Genomic DNA, 23,763 nt, shown 5'->3' with positions numbered 1-23,763 from the left:
ACAGTAAAAAAAGCAAATGCCGTAAATGTTCGAATGATGAATTGCTAAAAACTGAACGCTTTTTTCGTTCTTCGCATATCAAAATAATTTTATTACCGTTTTTCGATGCGATACACTTCATTTTGCTCTAAATACTAAGCCATTAATTAGAATTCACACCAAGAATTGGTATCGTACCCTGATATTAAAAGCAAAACCGTAGCATGTCCCTTTATATCCAACATGAAATTTCTAAATTCCCTAAAGTCTGGATAGAAACATGTATTATGCATGAGCAGAGCCCGATTTTTAGGAGGAAAGTTGCACTTAATGTTGGTTGTGTATACTGACTGAATGATCGCAGAATAAATCCAATCGAAATTTAATCATAACGTCATAAATTTAAATAATGATTATTCATTAAATTAATCAACCATTTAATAAATATAAATAAATAGTTCAATATAATACACTAATTACATATAACTAATATATTTATTTAAATAGATTCAAACACGTATATTCCCTCAGTGATAGCTGAGATCAATATATCTGAATCTTCCTTCACAGACTCTTTTTCTCAAACATAAACCGATGAATTGTTCGAAGAAAGCCTTTAAAATAGTTATTTCAAATCTACAGTTATTTACGCATTAGCTAAAGTATAATATTTCAGTCCCATTTCGAATATGTGAAAATTTCTCAAAATCTTTTCCGTGAATGCTAATGATTTATAGCTAATATGGTTATCTTCAATTATTGGATGATTAACATGCCGCTTAATTGTCTTAATACCTGCCAGAGTTTTAATTGCAATATTTTGACTAGAACTCGTTGGCATAAGAGAGAAAATAAACAATTTAATATGTTATAGAAGCACGGTTTGAAAAAAGTAGATTAAAATTAATGAAATCTAATAACATTTGGCATTCTCCAACCGTAAAAATGTTAATAATTTCTTTGTTTAACATTAAACTAGATGTTCGTTCAACGTTATAAAAATTTGAATAACCTAAGGTGCTATTGAATTATTCTATTCCTGTTATGCTAGTTATCCATGGCTTGTAATACGTCGTCCTCATGTAAACACCAGGTAAATAGGGTGCGGCACATTTGATTCCATGCGAAACTGTCCCAGCGAGTTCGTATCTCCCGTCGGGCCTTTGAACAACTAGCGGACCACCCGAGTCTCCCTAAGAATAGATTATTCATTATTTTTACAAAACGAGTAACAATTAGAAAACTGCTTTAAAATGTACTGTTACAATGAGCGCGAATTGCACGACCCTGTACAAAAACACTACAACAAATTGATCGGCGGGGATCGTAATTGTGTTTATTTATTGACTTTGTTTGAACCAACTTGTATAGAAATCTATTGAACCTTATAAAGCAGCAACATAACAACCAGAGACTGTTGGCCTATAAATATTAATTATTCTATATTTTGAATGTTTTTGGTAGTAACTTAGAAACTAGTTTTAATGGAGACCATAACCCATGGGATAAATATCATATTAACGTTGACCAACAACACCCTTGAGCTAATCTATAATAAAACAAATACCTTTGGAAAAGTTAGAAATACAGATTAGTTGCGCTCATAAATTCGGGCAGAGAAACAAGATTATGCAATTAATTAAAAGTCCAGTGGTGGCAGGCAAATTTTTAGTAAAATTAACAGTTTATCAAACTTAATAAGGGTGTTACAGTGACCCTTTCAATCCCGAAATTCTACTGAACTACCCCGTTTGATGAAAGTTTTCAAGACATACGTATTCAATTGCTTACCTCACAGGCGTCTTTCTGACCGTTAGCGTATCCTGCACATAAAAAGGACTCTAGAATAACTTTAGAATGCCCAGCAGTTCTGAACATGTCTTGGCACACGTGGTTTTCCATTATGGGAACCTGAAGAGTGCACAAAATAAAAAAAAAAAAAATAATAAAAGCTGAATTTTAGAATAGCCATGTTTTAGGAGTTTTTTGAATAAATATAATTCGAATTTCCTATTATTAAAAATAAACGAGATTGAATCGGTTTTACTAACTTGCACTTCCTGTAAAACTGACGGTACACCTCCTCCATATTTCAATCTTCCCCACCCAGTTACAGTAGCCATTCGCTTGGTGTAGTCAGAGTTATCGGGTGGTAGGCACACTGGAACTAGAATTGATTCGTTGTATTAACGTAGCAAAATATACATAGACGACCAAAAGTCATGCACAAATTCGTTGAAAAATGTTGGAAATATTTTTCATGAAAATGCCAGAAAACTTTTAAATATTACTTGTACCATTGAATTTTTTAACGTAATAGACATGTATATAGGGTTCTCCATGTAGTAGATAAATGCACCTTTTAATTTTTTCTTATAAAACCTCATTTATATTATGACGTTTTTGAGTTCTTTGAGAAATTCTGAATTTAATACAAATAACAATAGAACCATTAATACTTAAAAATAACAACATAAATTACTATAATCTAATGCTAATTAAATGTTCAAACTGTGCCCTATTGACTTCCTGATAGTGAATAAGTCGCAATTCAAATTTCTCAATAATTTTCTTATCATTCGAGGAGATATTTATTGAGCTTCTTGTGTAATTTTATCTTTTAACTCTTCTACATTGTTGAGCTTGTTTACATACATCCTTTATTTCAAATAACTCCATAAAAAAAATCCATGAGGGTGAGGCCATGCAATTTAGCAGGCCACTCTAACTGTTCCCTTCGTTCAATTGATGGAAAATAAATAGGTAAAAATTATTTATACATAAAATATGTTCAAAATTTCTCAAGGAACTAAGAAAAGTCATAATATATAGGATTCCATGCATAATAAAAAAAAATTAACAAGTACATTCATCTCCTACATGGGTAATTCTGTATACATATGTATCTATTATGTAAAAAAATTCACAAATAAAAACAATATTTCACGAGGTTCAGCATTTTCATGGAAAATATTTCCATAAATTTTTAATCAATTTATGCCAGACTATTGGTCTTTTATATATACGTGAAACACTTTAATTTCCTTTTTGACCAGCTAAAATTGCAACTCCTCAATATCACTTACTTATGTGGGCGTCGAATTTCACTGGACTCTCCAATTCTAACAGTGCTAAATCATTTTCAAATGTGGCAGCGTCGTATTTCCGATGAACAATGACCCTCTTCACGTTTCTGCTGATGGGTTTCCGAGATTCTAAGTCTCCAGAAATATCATATTCTCCGAAAACTGCTACCAAGGAGGCAAGAAATCCAGGCTGACAATGGGCGGCCGTTATGACGTATTTATCGCTGATGAGAACACCTAGAAGTTCAGTCTCTTGTATTTAGTTCAGGTGGGTTCTCTTAAATAACATCAAATTTGAAAGAGAATGGTAGAACTTGATCTAAACCTGAACACCAATTTCGAATATACCAGGGGTAGGTTGTGTTTATACGGGTGATGTGGTTTCAGTCTTGTCAGGTTAATGTTAGTTTTACATTTATGAATTAATGTGTGTTTGGATAGGCTTCAAGAATCGCCCACTTTCCAAATTATAAGTTATGAGCCAGCAATATAAAAAAACACACCCGAAGAAACCGAACACATCCTAGAACAGGTTAGCTCAGACTGACTGAAGCCAGACACTTGCTCAAGCGTAATAATATTGACCTATTAGAGCTTTTAGGGCAGAAATTTTATTCTTTATATAAATCAACATTTTATAACTTCCATTCCAACCATTTCTTAAGTAAACTTTCATTATTGGTCGAATACTGATCGGCACCTTGTTGACTATGAATCTCCGGATTAGCTACAGAAACACGTATTTAAACTTATTATGAAATAAATATTTCTAATTTTAAACAATTTTAAATAATTTTTCGGGCAATATCTATCTTGAAGGAGCAAGTATGCCCTCAAAAACCATTTATATTTATTTGCCATCACTTGATATGCCATTTAACATCTTAGATGGCATAAATCAGGACCATGAGCCCCTGAGGAATATGTTACTGAATTAGAGTTTCTCTCACTATTAATAGAAATATCTCTGCAAGAAAATTCTAAGACGTTAATTAAATACTCAAAAATTTGAATCTGCAGCATATATTTATAAGTCATATATGTAGTATACAGGGTGTTTCACAAACACACCAAGAAATTTTCTGGGAATGTAGAGCTCATAAAAACAAATATTAAAATAAAATAAAATAAAGTTTGACATTACTTGATTTCCAAGATACAAAGTGTTTAATTTGTCATTTTTTTAAATATGTTTTAAATGTTTAAATAACGGTTTGGGGTAACAACATAAAATTAATAATATGCTATGGCGAGGTAAATGTGCAGGTTCTAGAGTAAGCTGAATGTTTCCACCTACATCAGTGGCGCTTGTGCGGTCATCCAACGTTTTTGCATGTTAAATGGTTCATAATTTAACGGAGTCATACTTTGGAAGAGGAGTAATATTTTGTGAGATGACATGTTTCATATATGCTTGTTTTCATATCCTCTATCGTTATTAAATAAAAATAAAATTGATTTCTCCCAAAAGAATAAAAAAAGCGGTCATGAAAATGTATACCGGTTTTTGATAGGCACAGAAAAGGAAAATCATTTTTTATCTTGAAAACTGCTATTTGCGCAACAAAACACTAAGAGTCCTTTTTTATTAAGAATTGATAAAATATTTAAAAAATATATTTGTATTAAAATAATTCAGTTGTGTAAAATTCAATCATTAAAAAACATCTTATTGAATGGCTGCACGGACGACATTGGTATAGATAGAAATATTTTGTCCTCTCCAGAACATGCTCCTTTATTTCACCGTAGCATGTTCCTAATTTCATGTCCTTATCCCAAACCGTTTTTAAAACATTTAAAAAATAAAAAAAGAGAAACGAAACACTGGATTTTGAAAACGAAGCGATTTCAGATCGAGCTTTATTTGATCTAAATATTTGTTTTTTGCGTTCTACATCGTCTGAAAGTTTGTCGATATGTTTATTACACACCCTGTACATGTTTAACATGTCGTATAATACATACCTCCGCATTTGTTCTTCGTGAATAATCCTAGCCACGTCGATTCTCTGACTAAGACTTGCCACGGAAACTCTCCGAATACCGCTCCTCGTCCTCCAACAATTCTTCCTGTTTTTAAGAGGGGTCTCACTCCACACTCTAAAAGAAATTTTAAGGAAGTGTTCTAGGTACATATTAGTCGAATTATTAGGGAAAAATTATCACTAAATTAGTAATATGTAGGATGATGCAGATGGACCATTTGATGAAGCACTGATACCTTCGTCGTACTTCCACCTGCACCATCCTATAGTATGTAAACTCTAAGTTTATTTTAATATAAGTTAGTTCAGGTTAGACACAGGTACCAACATCTGAATCAGAATAAAAACAAGAACTCTACATTTGATTTTGTATGACCTCTTCATCTCATCATTATCAACCATTTACCTATTTCGTGACTTAATACTAGTTCATAAGTTGGCAAAAGGAGTACCATAACAGTTTGTAGTAATGCCGCCTTGTTGGTTGACTCAGGAAACAAACTTTACCCTCGAAGATGACTAAAGATGATGAGAATATTGACTCCAGAAGTATTAAAAGTCCCATCAGTAGTGGACAAGTTAGTTGATAAACAGGAATTCCATTAAGAGATCCGTTAGTAGTCAGATCCATATTGGTTAGGGTCGGTGTATCAACTTTTCTATACTTCAACTGCACGAAAAGCTTGTTTGTGTTTTCTTACTTTATTCTTAAGTGGTTTCATTGCGATGGTTAGTGGGCCTTAATTATAAACTCCATCAATTTTTTTCTTCTTCTTTATATTTTTCATAATTCCAAAATTTCCGTTCAAAATTTTGCAATTTTTGATCCTTCAGATCAAGAAGAGACATCATACAGTTTGCAATAGACTCCAAATTTGGGAAGTTTCAACATTTTCATCAGGCAATTAAAACCCTCGAATTTGTTCTTATATCAGAATTGTTAAATTTATGTAAATAAGCAACAGGATACAGGGTGATCAGTTATGTGAAATTAAAAAATTTGAATATTTTTAATTTCAAGAAAATATTTAATCGATATACATTGTCAGGTAATTCTCATTAACAAAATGAATACTTTAGGATATTACACAGAAACGAGGTGTGTTTAGGATTTTGTAAGTTATTGCTTAATAAATATAAACTAAATCTATATACGAAGAGAGTATAACAATACAACAACAATTTGGCACAAATTTACTTACCACATAATATAAACAGGCACTTTAACAAGATACACAAACTGAACTTATCTAAAACTTAGTACGAATTGTGTACTTACGGTCCCTATAGTTCTGATGCAACTCTGACTCAGTTTCATTTTCGATATCATTTTGAACTGTTGTCGGAGGTTTTCTGGTAGTCGCAGGCCTCTTCGTAGTAGTGAGACTAAAAGGAGGCCTTCTAGTAGTAGCTGGTCTTTTGGTAGTAGTCTTTACACTGATGGGTTTCGTAACAGGTTTCCTTGTGGTGGTACTCTGCTTCTTCACCGGTTTCTTGGTCGTGACAATGCTAGAAGCTGTTGGGCTACCACTAGCATTAATGTGCTTATTGTAAACGATATCCTTGAGGTCGTTGAATGGTTCTTGTAGTCCGTAAATGATTTGATTCACAAACGTTTCGACCTTGTCATTCATGGTGTCATCTTCCACAAAATTGGGGGTAGTTATGTCTTCCTCATTGTACACAGGTTGTGATATGTTTAAGTTCGGGTTGCGGTCTGGGGGGAAGTTGATTAAGTCGCTTACAGAAGTTACTACAATTGCTTCTGTGTCGTCATTCGTTGTAGGGGGCAAGGACGAAGAAATCGTTGGTTTAGGGGTGATAATGACTGTAGGTGAAGGAAAACTTTGACTACTACTCGTCTGAGGCCTTTGAGTGCTATAAATGTTCTGAGTGACATGATTGTTAATTGTGACAAGGTTTACTGGCTTTCTCTGAGGCAGTGAACTAAACTGCGAAGGCTTTGGAGTAGTGATGCTGTGGTATTTAGAAGGAACTTCAGTAGAAGATGAAGAGGCAATCACAAACCCATCATCTTTTTCGTCGTTAACTGGTCCTAATACTATTAAAGTAGGCGCTGGACTTGGATATGGAGAGTATTGACCGATGGGTTGTGAGGTCACAGTGAAACTTGGTCCAACAATTGTAGAGCTTACACTGGAAGGTTTGTAAGTAGAGCTGGTGGAACCTGAAGCAAACACGTGAGGAGTTGTATGAGAAGCAGGAAAAGCTTCGGGAGAATCGGCAAAAGTTGAATGTGCTACTGTGGGTGGTCTCGCGGTTGAGCTATAAACGTATGTCCCATTGGGTGGTTTTCTAGTAGGGTCAAATGTTGAACTGAATACATAACTTGTGGAAGGTGGTTGTGGCCTAGACGTGAAACTGGATGCCGAGTTAGGTTTTTGGGTGGAGATAGAATATATGCTAGGTTGATAAGTGTTCTTTGTAGGCTTTTTAGTTTGAATCGGCCTTTGCCCTATAGGTTTTCTGGTCGGAGGGACAGTTGTGCTGAAGACATAAGAGGTAGATGTTGTTTTTTTTGTTGGTGATCTTTTTGTAGTTGGGGCACTTGAACTGACAAAAGAGCTGAAAGTTACAAAATGAATTTTAGCTATGTGTGGTAAGTATAGTAATAAATCAAGTTTACTCACAAAGTAGATAAAGGCCCAGTAGTAGTTGACAGACTAAATGAGTTGTGATTATCCAAAGTAACTTCTTCGTTTTGTTCTGTTTTGTTGTATGCGTGTACTAGAGTTGGCACTAATATGTAATTTTCATCCGTGGGTTTTGGCGGTTTTGGTCTAAAACAAAGAGTAAATTTAAGAGAAGTACGTTTGTATTACAGTTTTATGGGGAAAATGTTAATAGCTGTTCCAACCTAGAGAAATCGCTAGTTTGTTACACACAAAGCTGAGCAAGACACACTTTAGATCTTTCAAGACAGTGCAAAATGGTAATTTTACCTGCTCGTTCAGCGCACGTATAGAATCTTTCCTGATCGCTTTGCGCAGGTTACTATAATAAACCATAATACGAGTAATGGGGCTAAACTATAATTTTGAATTTTAATTTTACTGTTAAAAGAGATTACCTAAACATTGGTCTCTGTATGGTGGGAAGAGGGGTATAACCGACCGGTGCATTCGAAACGGAAATCTGCAATATTGGTGGCAAATTCGTTTCCCCATACCGCATTGTTGTTTCTTCGAATCCATATGGAGTTGTCTTTTTTTCATGTAGCGGCACCTTTTCTGAACTGGAATTAAGAAACTTTAATCGATATTTATTATTAGAAACGCTCTGAACTTTACCTGAAGTAGTTAGAATTGATTTCGTTACCCTCACTACTCACAAAAGTTTCAGGCTTCGAATATGTAACTCCAGAAACTGGCCATTGACTCAAGACCGAGTTTGTATTAACGTTATTATCGGTTCCCGTTGAAATAATGTTTGAGTTACTTCCACCTTGAAGAAATGGAAATTAGTAAGCTGTGCCGAACCAAATACGTGTATTGTAAAATATAATAAAAATTTGTTCCTATAAGATTACCGTGTTTGTTGAGAGTGACACTTCGTGCAGTGATGTAGTACTAACCAGACTTAAAGATAAAATACTGTACGATTCACGTCATTTAGGTGTTATTATAGTTCTCGTTAACATTTTATAAAATTGTTGGCACTTTACAGCGGAAAGTATAAAAATTTTCAAAGGATAAAAACGTAGACCTATGCACGTTGGCTCTTGTTTCAACGAAAACGTGACTAAAATTTAAAGTTTGCGTTTGGATGTCCAATCGAATATTAATTTTGTTTTAGCTGGCAATAAAACATAAAAATGGAAGCTGAGTTTTGAGACAGATGAAGTTTTATATTATTTCGGTAAATATAAAAAATATATTTAATAGCACAACTTAAGAGCTTTTTTACGTTCTTACTCGACTGACATCTCCTTTTGCGTCTTACCAGAAAAAGGTGGATTTTGTCCCAATAATGAAGCAGCTATCTGTGATACACCATGAGACGTTATATCATACGTGGGCGTTGGTCTATGAGTAGTGAGGCTAAATTTTGAACTTAGCTTATTATCCAGGGCGGGTAATGCGGGAATCTCTTGTATTAGAATGTCTCCAATTTCTTCGTCTGGAAGAAATAATAAATAATAAAAAATATCTGAAAACCTGCACTGAGTAGGCTAATGAGCATCCGTCAGGACATTATCATGAAAGATATTTCCATGTAGAACATTCTTTATAGAAATCCATATAATTGTTCATAGAACACAAGGAGTTTATATAAATAGAGGAACAAAAGTCCCACATAAATTTATTGAAAATTAAAAGTATTCTTTTTCATAAAAATACTGGAATACTTTAAATATTTTTTATTAGTGCATTTTTTAACGTAATAGACTTGTATCCAGGGTTACCGATGCAGTAGATAATTATAATTTTTCATTTTTTTATGAAACACCATGTTGGTCATATTGTTTGAGCCGCTTTGTATTTTCAAACTACAGAATTAACACCTCTTAACATAATCTTGTCTCACCTTTAGGCAATTGGCAGCAAGCTCCAAAAAGAAACCCATCCATACATGCCCCAACAACTTGGCCATTTCTCTGGGAACACTCATGGTTAAACATGCAAATGTTAGGACCTCCTGGAGGATTTGTTGGGGTTCTGGTAGCCTTGCAAAACTTCGGTGTTATCCTATATCCACCAAACAATTTTCTGGCATCTGGAAAAAAATTATTGTGTTTTGCTTGAAAACCGATATTTAATACAACTACCGAGAATGAAGAAGTATATGTATTTAATGGTTTCTATTAAATTAACTCTCACAAACAGATTAAATTACATAGATCTGCTTTCCTCTATGCCTTTCCATAACATTGGAAACTTCGTAGTGTTTGAGAATGGAAATTGTAAAAATCGAAAAACTAGTGTCACATTGCAGCAAATAATATAAAAAGACATTTCTATTCGATGAAAGTACACTTGGGCAAAAAGAACGAGAAGTTTTAAGGCAGTTTCAAGCCATTGCAGATTGAATTTCTTAAAGGACGACGTAATATTACTGATTGTTGACTCCTCCACAATTTTATGAAATTGCTTTAATTTAATGTATTTAAAGTGCTAATGTATATACCTGAATATAACAAATGTTTGAAAGAAAAGAATCTTTGAATTTTGATTTTTTGTTATAAACACGATTGCTCGGTTGTGACAAAAATTTTTACTGTCGGGCTTCGAATATCAAAGGCATGAGATTTCAATGTTATTCAACGTTTGTCATGTGAACTTATATTGGGGATGCACATGTAAATTTACCAGAGCATAACTGGTATTTAAAATAATACACTCTACTTTGAAGCTCTTTTTTTGTTCGTTTGATCTCCTTTTCTCGCACAATTTCATTTTGTGTAGGCAAATTAGGTTTCGTTAATTTTCACTGGCAATTTCGCTTTTTGCCCATGACGCGTTTTTATTTACTTTGAAAACCACTTTGATGTGGTCTAAAAACCCTTTCTAATTTACATGACGGAGGATACGGTAATAAGGACAGTTTCTGTTTAATTTCAAATCACGTCATAAAGATTTAAAAGGATAAATGTTAGGGACTTTAAGTTATTGGTTTTTTATTTGTTGTAGTTTATTTTGTTTTTATCATTTGTACTTTTATCCTTTAAGTTACATCCATGTACCTTGATACTTATTTTAAGAATACCATCTGGGTGCCAGATCACGGTGCCCATCAGGCCACAACCAAGAGTTCTTTATGGTTGGAAAATATTCTACTAATCACGAGAAACTTTCTCGGTTGGGATTATTGCCGCGATCTGCAGTTCGGTGGGCCTGCGCAGTATTTCCAGATAAGCGACTCGTATAGGTATTCGCCAGATGGCCGCGATTCATGGCATCCTTCGCGGCCATAGCCCGTAAGGACATTTGGTGGTGGTGCATCCGTGAGTGGAATTCCTCGGGTTTAGTACTTAAGGGATGATCGAAGTAATTTTACGCTCTTCTTTCTTCTACTTGTCTTGGACCGGTGTCGGTATCGGAAATGTGATCAAAATCATAGTTCGTAACCCGTTAAACTAAGCAATCTTTCTCTTCATACTTAGACCAACAAATTCTGTCATTATTGAAATAAGTGAAACTAAATACAGTCCATTTTCCTAAACCAAATTGTCGTTTTCGTGGTTTTGTTTGTCGAAGAAACACCTTAACAATATATCTTTTAAGTTTTGAATTCAGTGTTTTTTTTAACGTTTAACGTAGGATACATTTGAAAATTAAAAAAGAAATTATTATCTTAAAATATTGATCTTTTAAAGTTCTCCCCATCTAAATGAGAGATAAACCCAAAAAGTTGATACCCGTGTGTAAAAGTCGCCGCTGTAAGGCATTAGACGGTTATAGTTCGACACATTATTGAAAACATAACGGGGTGATGATTAGTTCATATATCTTGACCTTTTTCATTTTCACGATTTCTTCTGTAGAAAAACAAACGTAGCGTAAATCTTCAAGCGAAGTATTGTGGCATGTGTTGTATGTCCGATATTTTATTTCGGGGAATAGAAGTTTGAGATTTTTATGCGTGCTGGTTGGATTGCTTGTGTAACTTGGACGTTGGAAGCACTGATTACATGCCCTTGGGATTAAGTACTAAAGGGTGATCCAATTACACTGTCCATCCGGCAGCTTCCTTTATTTGTAAGTTTCGCACATCAGATTATTACAAAACCGCATGGAACAATAACGCCGCAAGAACGTTGCAAAATAATTAAAATTTATTATCAAAGGCCTTGTAAAGGAAACTTGGCGTGGACTGTGAAATACGTGTAGTTATGGTCCACATCATCGATCTGGTGGCTTGTGAATTTTTCCTCCTGTGGAGTTACGTAAAGTCAAAGGTCAAACAACGTTAATAACTGAAGAGTTAATAAAAACAGCTAAACCGCTTCTCAATTCCGTCTTTTATCCTTCATCGAAACAAATAATTAAGCGATTTTAAACTACTTTAGTCGTAGCTTTGGCCAGACAATAATTAAGAAAAGAAAGAACACACCAGTAATCAAATTCAATCACAAAGATGTTCATGAATGAAACTCATGAACTCATTAAACAAGGAAAAGCATAAGCACGATCCGAGCTAAGCGAAATGCATTGACATTGCTATATGACCTTTGTTGGAGAAAGTTTGTCACTTGCTTCGAGTCATCGACATGACTTGGAGAGACGTTTGCCATTACTAACCTAAATTGATGAAATTGCGTCTCAAGTCAACGTCTAACTTACTTCTTCTTATTTCATTAAACATTCGTTTACATTGTATGACATTTGGTTAATTTAACTCGAAAAATGGTCGTAAATATTGTGGAAAATTTATTGTTCAGCAAGAAATATGCTATAAATACATAAATTACAGAATGTGCATTTTTAATAATAAATAATACTTTTTTAAAGAACAATTTACATAAAATTATTATCATAACCGAAATATTTTTACTGTTACTAATACATAAATATAAAATCTTCAGTCAACTTGACAAACAAATTAATCAACAAATTGAAAAATAAAACACAACAAATGTACAAATTATGATAACCGTATTTTTTTAATTTTGGAGGCAAAAATTAAATTGAAAAATTTGGTGTATTTTACTTAATAGATAAAATTTGCCAATTTATTCAAAATTTTAATTAAGTGGTGTATCAAAGTCATGTAATCTTGCATTCACAAAAAAACTGTTTCCTTGAAAACCTTTAGAAGTAACGTTCGTTACTTCAGTGCAACTCTGCCGTTCTTTGCAGATACAATTTCCAAGACCATGAGCTACTTTTAAAATATGTCGTCGTTACCCTCTTTAATTCGCAAGCCAAGGATTTGCTCATGATCTCTCTAAAATGGGTTTTACGAACTGATAATGACCATAAAGTAAGCTGTTTTCTTTGCCAAATAAATTTTCTCTTAGGAAGAGGGGATCTTTACATTCCTGCAAGAGTTTAAAATCCGAATTTATAATAAAATTAATAACAATTAAACTTAAAATGTTATTGACGATGAAGGCTTACAGATTTAGTTGGGGGTGGAACTTCAGTAATTTCATATAATCGTGTAGCAAAATGAATTGCATGTCATTTTGGTAAAAAGTTAAACAGGCACCTTCTTCCCTCCCATTGAAAATTTTTGCTTTCTCACGACGTTAAACCCTTATTCTGATTTCTTATTATTTGTCATAATTTTCCTGCCACAATTCCATCTTAGGAAACCCATTATTTAAGCAAAAACGGAAAGTTTTATTTGCAGAGAATACTTCTCATTGTCATATTAAGCAATGAAACTTTCCATTTATGTAATGCAACTCCAAACATGCAGCTTTTTGGCAAATTAAAATAGAATTTTTCTCCATCTTTTGTAAATTACTCTAAACAAATCCTCTGATGATAAAAGTATATAAGATCTCGTTATTGCTTTGAATTCACAACAAATTACTAATTTAGTAAAAAACTTATACTGTCTATAGAAAGCGATCTGAATTGTGGAAACCATGACTCAGCCCTGACTGTTAACTTTACTGAAGGTGGTCACCCAAGCAGCCATAAAAGTGACAATGGATTTAAAACTACTTGTGGGTTAGGAGGTTATATAAATTAGTGCGATTGTTAGGTTATAACGATTTTGTATAAGCTTTTCGGTCACTGAATTTTATAAGTCTTTCACTTTAGAATTCCTGTAGAATTCTTACTTACTTTAATGACAATGACGCCTTCGATGAGTAAGGAATTACGAAATTTGTTAAATGAGGGAAAAGTAATCATTTTTCAGTGCCTATGAAATATACGATATTGTTAAATTGCTTTTAGTTTGTAAGATATTAACAAAAATTGAAAAGTTGGGAGCGGCGCAAGAAGCACAAGAACGATTCTCATAGACAGTATTGAATTTTTAAATTTAACTGTTGAATATTTAAGTTGAAAAATCTGAACGGAACATAAAACTGACTTAAATTGTTGATTAAATATTTTCTCTGTTCAAGATGAGTCATTTCCTCATGCAATGCAAAAATCTTAACGATATTTTAGTGAAGTATCGTCATGAAGAAGTCCAATCTTATAGCATCAACAAACAACATAATGAAATCAGTTCCTTTGGACGGATGGAAAGAGAAAGTTTCTGTGAAATATGACGGTTTATAACTCGAGCCCGCAAAAATGCGTTTTATTGTCACATACTTTGTTCCAATTTCTTCGCAAGTAACCGTTAGCCAATTTGAATAAATAATGTTCAATATGATAATGCTTGAACGCATAGGTAATTTGATTCATGTATGTATAGCGAGGTTTACTTATCGGATCGGAATCTCAGTATTAGTAGAGATTTGTGTTTCAAAGATGGAAGCGATCAATCATCCTCGTTTCAAATGTATCTATAGAAAGCTATTGAAGACAATATCCGACTGTCTCAATCACGTCATTCATTGACAATCTAATTTAAATGGAAACGGTAAAAGAGCCTTTTAGGGCCTGAATGTACGATGTATTAGGTTGTTCGAAAATTAATGTCGTATTTTTTATGTTTTTTAAAAGTAAATATTCTTATATTAATAATAAATATTAATCAATGATGTAGTGGCCATCTTGGTGGATGAGCTTTTGTCATCTTTCGGCAAGTTGGCAAATTCCGCGTTCGAAAAAGCCTTGATTTTTAGAAGTAAAAAATCGATTTAACTCATTTTTAACGGCTTGATCAGAATTGAAATTTGTACCATTCAAATAATTTTGAAGAGAAGGAAACAAATAATAATCTGATTGCGCCAAGTCAGGGCTATATGGTGGATGAGGGATTAGTTCCCAATTTAGTTCCAATAATTTTTAACGCGTTATTAAAAACGCATGGGTGTATAGCGTTATCATGATGGAACAGTACTCCTTTGCGATTGGCGAGTTCAAGACGTTTTCTTTTGATTCCTTCGTTCAATTTCGATAGCTGACGACAGTAAACATTCGAATCAATAGTTTGGTTTCTCGGAAGCAGTTCAAAATGTAGACCCACCACACAGATAACAAAATCTTCTTGTGATGAATATTGGCTTTGGACGTCGATTGCGCAGGTTTATCTTGTTTGATCCATGATCGTTTTCGGACTACGTTATCGTAGACAATCCATTTTTTATAACCCGTTATGATTCTTTTTAGAAGTGGGTCGTTTTGGTTACGATTCAGTAAAGAATCGCATATGTTAATGTGTTGGGTGAGGTGAATTTCCTTCTACTCGTGAGGAACCCAAACATCCAATTTGCTAACGTACCCAAGCTTTTTTAAATGCAGAGAAACGGCTGAATTCGATATGTTCAACTTTTCTGCTATCTCTCGAGTTGTCACACCGATTAGCTTCGATTAAAGCCTTTATTTTATCGTTATCAATGGTGATTAGGCGTCCACTGTGTGGTGCATCTTGGACGTTAAAATTTCCGGAACGAAAGCGAGAAAACCAACGCTGGCACTGGCGTTCAGTAAGGCCGTACTGGCAAAGTAAGACCATAAACTTCACACAATTTCTTCTGAGCTTGTACTGCATTTTTGCCCTTTTGAAAGTAAAATAATAAAATGTTTCAATAATGTTCACTTTGAATGCCCATCTTCAACTTAAATTTTAAACAACTTCTTGTTTACTAATCACGTTCAATTTTCGATCAAAAGAAGTCTAAAACATAACCTTTAAAATGGCATATAATAATATAAGCGACGAGATCACTATTACTCGACATGTATAAATGAAGCCATCTATGAGAATAAAACGACATTAATTATCGAACAACCCAACAATTTCATTGTAAACGTAACCTTTTGTATTTTTTCAAACACTCCGGGTCAAATTTGAATAAAGCCGTTATTGAGCCATTTATTACTTTGCCAAAGTGGCGTGAAGAGATAATTTTAAATTACAGGTGGTGCATTAACATACCAGTTTCATAAAACAGCACATTGACGTATGAATCCAACAATAGACGAGTGCGACATGATTCTCATGCATCAGAACATGAATGAATTTCACACTCTAAGTCAAATCTTCAAAGATAACGCACTGTGGACAGCCATTATAAGCGATCGATTGTTGCAGAACTGTGTATTAAATTATATTTTGAGAATTAGCAGGAAACTAATAAATTCATAATAATCAGTAACCTTAATAAAAATATAATACGTTAAGATGAAGTCAGCGTCTCCACTCACTGGAAGACACTGCTAATTGATGACGTCGGAGATGAAATCGATGATAGATTCCGTTAGCTCGACGAAGCAATGAGGATTTATAAACGAAGAATTAAGAAAAAAACACGATTTTTTATTATTATCGAATATTACACATTTATAAATAATTTATCTTTAATATACAGGGTTGTCCACTAAGCGTACTTGTGGACTGATGCGTTCTTTTGATGAAACAAGATTTCCTTTTTCACCAAATGCGGCCGCCTTTTTCTAATTGCTTGCATTCAAACGCTGCAATGAATTTGTATAACATTTTTCATTTATTGTTTTTCCTTTAGGAAGATAGTTAATCAAAATTATCCCACGCGCATCCCAAAAAACTGACGCCGTCATATTTCGTGCAGATAGAACGATTTTTGTCCTTTTTGGAGCCAATTGTGCTTTTTAGATTCATTGTTTTGATTGTTCTTTCATTTCAGGTATGAAATGTGAATGTGGCCCGTGGTTTATCCTTTGTTATGAGTCGACGCAGAACTCAGCTTGATTGCTGCGAAGCTTTGCCAAAAACTTCCTTGAAACGTCTTCACTACGGTTTTTTTGTTCTCAATTATGAGAAATCGCGACATCCATCTTGCGCATATCTCTTTTATATCCATTTGTCGAGTCAAAATGTGATGTACAGCGTTTTTGAACATATTTGTCTTCCAATACAGTTTTGTAGATTTTCGCCACAATTTTTGACGAGGTCAGATCAAAAGACTCATTGGATCAACCTTTGCTGAGTTCGTCTTGGCGACTCGTACGATCGCGTTTAAACTGTGCCATCTAATATTTCACAGTTATTAAGAAAGGACTCGTTTCCCTTATATAGAATATAACTCCGCTTTAATGTTGAATGGACTAACACCTTTCAAGTGAAAGTATTGAATACAATTTTTTTCCATTTTCACCAAATCTCTAAAACCGTTCGTTAAAAATGGTTCTAAAACAATTACAAATCAACGTAGTACTCTCAAACTTCAGACAAAACCTTTTTAAGGTTAAGTTTTTGTAATATAGACAAATTTTTAACAAAAAATAGCCATCTATATGTCATATTGACTATTTCTGGGACTATCTTGGTATTTTAGTCTTCTCGCCGTATTCGAAGATATAATTCATATAATTCTCTTTTTAAATACGATTCGTACAACGAAATTAATCTATAATGTTTGGCAACTTTAAATTCATGCAATTTGAACTGATAAATTACATAGAGAGTGCGCTGGGGATCTTAGCCATTATTTTGTGTTCGTGCAAACGTTCCAAAAATGTTCGATAGTTTTCGTTACACTTCAATTTACTTGGAGGTAATTGACTATTTTTGTGAACATTCGTTAAATAATTTTTTGTCTAAATTTGCGAGCAAAAAAATCACTTCAAAACACTGTTTTTTATTAGAAATTTTTGTTCGTTAATATTTTAGTAAAGACTTTTACATTCATGGAATAATCTAACCAGAAGGCAATTTATAAAATATGGACTATTTGGGAATTGAATTAGTGCTGATTATAAATCAAAACTAAAAGAAAAAAATAGCAGTTTATTCTCATTTATAGGCAATAAGCTCAACCGATCGTTAACTGTGGCCTTTTAGACACACATTTTATTATAAAAAAGCCAAGACTGATCATGCGTGACAATGAATTTGTTCCGGAGGCTCACGGTTAGAAATTGGAACAGCGAATGATCGAAATTTCTACTTCGAAAGGAATTTGGTTTCATTCACTTTCTCTTTTCATGTTTTGTTTCCTATATACCAACAAAATATTTAACAATTTTTAAATCTGTACTTTTAGTTTCGAAATTCTTTAAATCGTACTAACGCTATCTCAGTCATGGTGGTAAAGTATTATAGATAATTGAAAATATATTAGAAAAATAAACGTATCTGAAAGCCCTATTAGTACGTAACCCACAGGATTGTTGATAAAACCAAGACAACTATGTAACTATTTTTAGATTCATGACAAAAAGCCGATACTTGTTACTGGTATATTTGTCGTTTCTAACTGTTTGGCTGTAATTAGAGATACCTACACGCTAAAATCAATGGGTACTTTCAACTTTTAACTTTCTTAGATATAGATAAACACCAGTACTCACAGTTCACTGCTTTAGATTCTGAGCGTTAGTTTACTAAGCTTATACGAGTCACTTGCCAGTAGCGTCACTTAATTAGTAACGATACAGGAAACGAAATTAATTTTATGCACGGACCTATTTTTTGAGAAAAAAAATAACCCAAACTACGTATCTATCGGTATTACTTTGTAAATAAATTTCTAATTCATTGCAACTATTAAAGGGAAACAAAGTTATCATTAAACCCGCCAGTGGTTCTGCACCAAATCACATTTCTCGCAGATGTAGTATAAGTATACTAAATGGCTTAGTGGTAGTATAAATGAGCCAACAACTGTAAGAAACTTACAAGAAAATTTATTGTTCCTGTGTGCCAGGTACATGTTCATTTCATTACTGAATTACAGAACTAAAATTGTTATAAATTGCTGGTTGTTAAGTGGTGGTCTTACAATAAAATGCTTTTACAGACAGGCAAGAATTACAAATACTATAATGTTGGAACCGGTACCAGAAATTCCTTCTCCAAATTTTTATTTTGATAGTACCGCTGCAATATTGTAAATCAAACAAGGAAAGCAGATCCCATTACCAGGCACAAATTATTCGAGTACTGGTTTGGCAATTGAAGTACTACTTACCTCTGGTTCTGGTTAGTCTACTTCTTTCGCTAACATCCGCAAGTGTCACTTGGAACAGGTTATAATATAGGAAGCATAATATAACGTAGTGCCACGATTCGTTTTTCATAATGATTGATTGGTTCGTTGCACTAGTCAATAATAATTGAATACCTATTATTCGCCCTCCGGGGTGAAGAATTCTATGAATAAGAGTTTAGACTCTCCAGCCAGTTTGAGCAAGATTTACCTAAATGATGGAAAGTTGTCACTGATTGTACTAATTGTAAATTATACTATTTTTTCCATTATTGAACAAAACGAGGGAGTCATCGTTCAATCGTCAAACGTTCTATATATGAATTTTTGTTGCCTACATGATCTAATATTACGAAATTTTTATATTTTTGAAATACAACAAACCTTATTGAACTATGTCCGTCCTCCAAATGTTTAATTCTCTATTAATAATCGATTGGAACTAATATTAATATTTTACGGATTCGGAAAATATTTCCCCGTGAGCAAGATAGTTTTGTGTAGCGGGTCACACACGGAAAGTCATATAAACACCGCAAAAGGCATTTCTGGCGGTAATGAACGACACATTCCATTATAAAGCTTTAAGACGAAAAGCGAATTCAGTTATCTGATCCAGAAATGGTTTTTTTGTTTCATAAAAAATGTTGAAAAAGATGTGTTTATTTCCCATTCAACTAAGAAATTGGAAAATCTTAGTTTTAATGTGATTGCATGAATGTACATTATTTTACGTACATCTGCTAGAGAACATTCTTGATATAAAAGTTCAAAAAGTATAAAAATACAAAACCTATCCACATGATATTTCGAGTGGCATTCAAACGTATTGTAATTGTGAACGTAATAAACTTTTAATGTAAATTTTAATTAGTTTGCTTAGTAAAATTTGAGTTTTCCGAATTGTATTCTGTCTCTTCCATATGCATTATCATTAAATTAGTAAGCAAATAAGATAATTTTCTATTAATTTTATCGTCCTATTCATTTTTTTTCCAAAAAAGTCGTTATTAAAAGAATACCTAAAATGTTAATTAAGTCTTACTTCTGGGAAACGAAGAAAATCACACGGTCACCACCTTATACATTTTTGATGAATATACTTGGGGTCAAGTTTCCAATTCGAATTTCTTGTAACTATCAACTAAAATGATAAATAATGGTGACGTATGGATGTTTCTCCATTTATCAAATTAGCAGCTATAAATCTTGGAAATCCTGATTAGTGGTAGTAGCGCTTATTTGTCTAAAATATGAAAATTTACTTCATCGATAACCAACAATGAACAGGAAAAGCTTTTGTTCGAGTTGAATCATTTACTAGCCTTGATAAGCGATAGAAATGGTGGTATAGATCATCCACAGAAATCAGATACGGGACCATTCTTTTAGGTGCCCTTCATAGATCCCTCACAATATCACTTGCATTAATTGTCAAATAAACCGATGTCTGGCAGCGCTTCTTGATTCCCAAGTATAAATCATATTAATCTTCCATACAGAACATCTCCCTCTCTTTGCATTCCTGACCCAATTTGTAAAACAAACTCACACACTCTACTTCCTAAAACAATTAGTACAATCAGTACCAATACTAATCACGTTTAAGGCAAACTGCCCAAAAACACTGGATTTTTTTAGCACCTTTCGGGCACCTAGGTTAGAAGCGGACGTAACTTGATCGATTTAAAATAAGAGAACCCTCCGAAGAAGTGTCGGTACCCAATGGGTTCGTGCCGGCGGTAGACTGAAGAATCTGTTTATGTATATGTTCTTGGTCAGCAGTACGCGAAAAGTAGGTCAGTGGGTTAGCTTAGCGGGTCTTCCGCGTCGTTGATGGTTTAAGTTGGTGGGCTGGTTACTGATACACCTGCTACACATGTCGACTGCGAATGTCGAGGTCGCTCGACTGGGGGATATTTTCATTCATTTTTTTCACAACGCTTTTTTTTACAAGTTTAGGGGTGAAGCAATGGTCAGTAACAATAAAAAGAATAACAAATTTTTCCAAGACTTTAATATTATTATTAGTTCTTCGCTGGTAAACCATAGCAGCTGTTCATGGCAATGATGGCATCGAGATAGTAGAATTAGCATAAGATGCATTCACAAATTCACAAGTTCGGTATGTTTTTTTTACCTCTACAAAGTTATACCTATATGCAGTTGTCCACCTAGGTAGCCCTCCATGCTCCTCTCATGAATCCAATTCTTATCTCTGTATTGCGAGTCAGCTATAAACAAGTCATTTTAACTTGTTGTTCAACTATTTTAGAAGCAAGGCGATAAAATGTTCTTCACAGTCATTCCATACACTTAATAATGGTACCTTTTCAAGCTAAAAGTGGAAAATGTACTTCCTCATTCATTTCCTTTCGGGTTACTAAACGTAACGGCATATTTAGAGGTGCCAGAAATTTTGCTGAAGCCACTTCGGAAATTTTATGATTTTGTTTAAAATTAATGACGAAAATTACATAGAGATAATGATAAGAGGACAATCTCCACCTGTTTAAAGTAATGCCTAGTGGCTGTTCCTGGTGGGAGAAAATATAGAAACTTCAGGTTTTTAGAGGGTATGCTCTGCCTCTCCTAATTTTCTCTCTGCTCGGAAAAAGTAAGATTTTGTTGAACTTTGGGGGATTTCAGTTTTGTAGTAACTATTTTATAGCAGAATGTCCTTTCTGATTTGTAATTACGACATCACATGAATTTGCAAACATCTTGAAGTTTGCGACCCCAAAACAGGAGAATCCCAAAACACTTGTTTTAATTTCCAAAAAATCTCTAATTTTGAATCTAATCTGATCTCGTAAATAAAATCTACAATCAAATTTAATTAAAACTGGTATGACTTGCAAAAGTGCGCCAAATGAACAACATAAACCCATTTAAAAATTTGCAGTTCGAAGTAAAGAAAATCGAAATAACAACACCAACAGGAAATCGAAGATTAAACTGTTGTCCTCAAAACTAGCAAAAAGAGAACGGTATGGCATGTGAGGTGAGAATCAGCAGCACCATCTTGCTTTCACTAATTTATGCGTCTCTACTGTTTATGGTCTTCATAAGCACGTACGGATTTCATTTGTTTAATTTTGCTTCCTTTCATTTCTGCTCGAGCGATGGCCATATGGGCTCTTTTACAAAACTCTTCTAATTATTTCCCAGTAACAGCGAAAATCAACCAACTCTACAAGGTCATCCTAAGTATTAGAAATAATCGTGGGTCGTGTGAACGAATTCAGGAGTACGTGAACTATATTTTTGCACACTGGTGTGCATAAAAGTAAAAGCCAAGTAGAAGCCATTTCTTTTAAATAGGTCTATTGGGATTTTAGGCTCGACAATTCGCTTGTTAAACGCCAAAATAAATGGTCAGACATGGCGGCAGCATCGAAGATTTTTTTTAATATTAATCATGACATAATGACCCTAATTTTGGAGCCGTTTGCTTTACTATGGCCAGAGTGTCAATGTATCAAGTTAAACATGAAAACTTTACAGTACAATTATACCCGTTTATACGATGAGTAACTGTTCTTTGTAAAATAGTACCTTATCATTATTGGAATCAGATCGACAGACGGGATCATAATATACTGGGCAGAATCATTATTATACTGGACTTAATAAGCACTCAATTAGCTTTGTATTAATCCGTGCAATTTAAATAACAAGTTAGTTGGGATTTGGACTAATTATCGTTATAATGGGAACAAATTGTAGTACCAATAGTGTTTTCTAAGTGCTGGAATTATTATTACCATGTTCTCAAGGCATATGCAAAATAGCGATGAGTAACGTTTGAAATCTCTCTGTAATTGATTAACGGAGATTATTTTTGGTACGAAAGGTTCCAAATGATCCATGAGAATGTATTCGAGAATTTTGTTGATTAGCGATGAAACTGTCCCATTTAAAAAATTTTTATGCAATTAATCGCCCTTTAATAGGTACTTACACCCTAAAATTTTACCAAAACACCACTTTAAGCACCCAACTTCTTTATTATTTGCCCAGTTTTGTTGCCATGTATATTGCTTGAAAAGACGTCGAGAAATTCAGAAATTAAATTTTTTCAGGGGCACTTTTTTGAGGTTCCCTGCACTTCCTTCAAAAAACTGAAACTGTTATTCTTTACATACGGAAAAGTAAAAAATACTGTTAAAATGATGATTCAGTGTAAAAGAAAAGAGCTGCAATGCAGCTACCTTTTACTGTTATGTGCAGTTACGTTTTTTGCATTACAACATTTCGAATATTGCAACGAAACATTCTGCATATTGCTCTTGTATCAAAAGAGTTTCGGGTAATATTCGTTGGTTAACATTAAATTTATAATCATCAATTTATAATGAAACATAACAAACTCAAGAAACTAAGTTAAACAGACTTTTTCAGAAAAAAATATCGAAATTTCCATGTACATTTAGTTGCACAGATGCCTACAGCGACGTGTTTCCTATACGATTGCAGTTGGTCATGCAGTTGAATGCGCAGTGAATGTTTACAGCTTATTGATAATTGTGTAGTTTATACTATAAAGTTTTATTCGACATAAAAATTTAAAAAATTACGTGTAATTAATGTTATTGTCTTCAGCGTGCGAACATATTGATTGGGTTTGTCCTGCAGAATTTAAATCATCTTTATCCCAAAAGGAATTTAATAAAGATCATCATGAAACTGTTTAAACATGCGC

General features: G+C 33.7%; 1 protein-coding gene across 6 annotated transcripts; it reads right to left on the bottom strand.

Annotated features, from left to right (window-relative positions):
* Positions 1-400: 400 nt before the first annotated feature.
* Positions 401-20,828, bottom strand: flz (filzig). Of its 6 annotated transcripts, none has more exons than XM_066291491.1 (14): positions 20,384-20,828; positions 20,081-20,304; positions 19,041-19,269; positions 9,602-9,790; positions 9,017-9,193; positions 8,365-8,518; positions 8,145-8,309; positions 7,705-7,854; positions 6,333-7,639; positions 5,034-5,168; positions 3,066-3,302; positions 2,031-2,146; positions 1,771-1,890; positions 401-1,172 (listed from the first exon to the last, which is right to left on the bottom strand). In XM_066291491.1, the coding sequence occupies exons 3-14, from the start codon at positions 19,147-19,149 to the stop codon at positions 1,008-1,010; spliced, it is 3,024 nt and encodes a 1,007-aa protein (XP_066147588.1). In that variant the 5' UTR covers positions 19,150-19,269; positions 20,081-20,304; positions 20,384-20,828; the 3' UTR covers positions 401-1,007. The 6 variants fall into 6 exon arrangements, with proteins under 6 accessions (XP_066147588.1, XP_066147587.1, XP_066147589.1 ...); XM_066291490.1 differs by having other exon boundaries at positions 20,104-20,304; XM_066291492.1 differs by having other exon boundaries at positions 20,104-20,202; positions 20,611-20,828.
* Positions 20,829-23,763: the final 2,935 nt, after the last annotated feature.

Source organism: Euwallacea fornicatus, chromosome 16 (genome assembly GCF_040115645.1).
Source record: "Euwallacea fornicatus isolate EFF26 chromosome 16, ASM4011564v1, whole genome shotgun sequence".
In the NCBI taxonomy this organism is placed as follows: Eukaryota; Metazoa; Arthropoda; class Insecta; order Coleoptera; family Curculionidae; genus Euwallacea; species Euwallacea fornicatus.
The sequence above is the reverse complement of the archived record's forward strand: the minus strand, read 5'-3'. Positions and strand labels throughout refer to the sequence as shown.

Excerpts from the sequence above, each read along its gene's own strand:
- flz (XM_066291491.1), bottom strand. The coding sequence starts at position 19,149 with ATGAAAAACGAATCGTGGCACTACGTTATATTATGCTTCCTATATTAT. Across the intron at positions 9,791-19,040 it reads TAGACTAACCAGAACCAGAG|ATGCCAGAAAATTGTTTGGT; the intron begins GTAAGTAGTACT and ends ATTTTTTTCCAG. Across the intron at positions 2,147-3,065 it reads GAAATTCGACGCCCACATAA|TTCCAGTGTGCCTACCACCC; the intron begins GTAAGTGATATT and ends AATCAATTCTAG.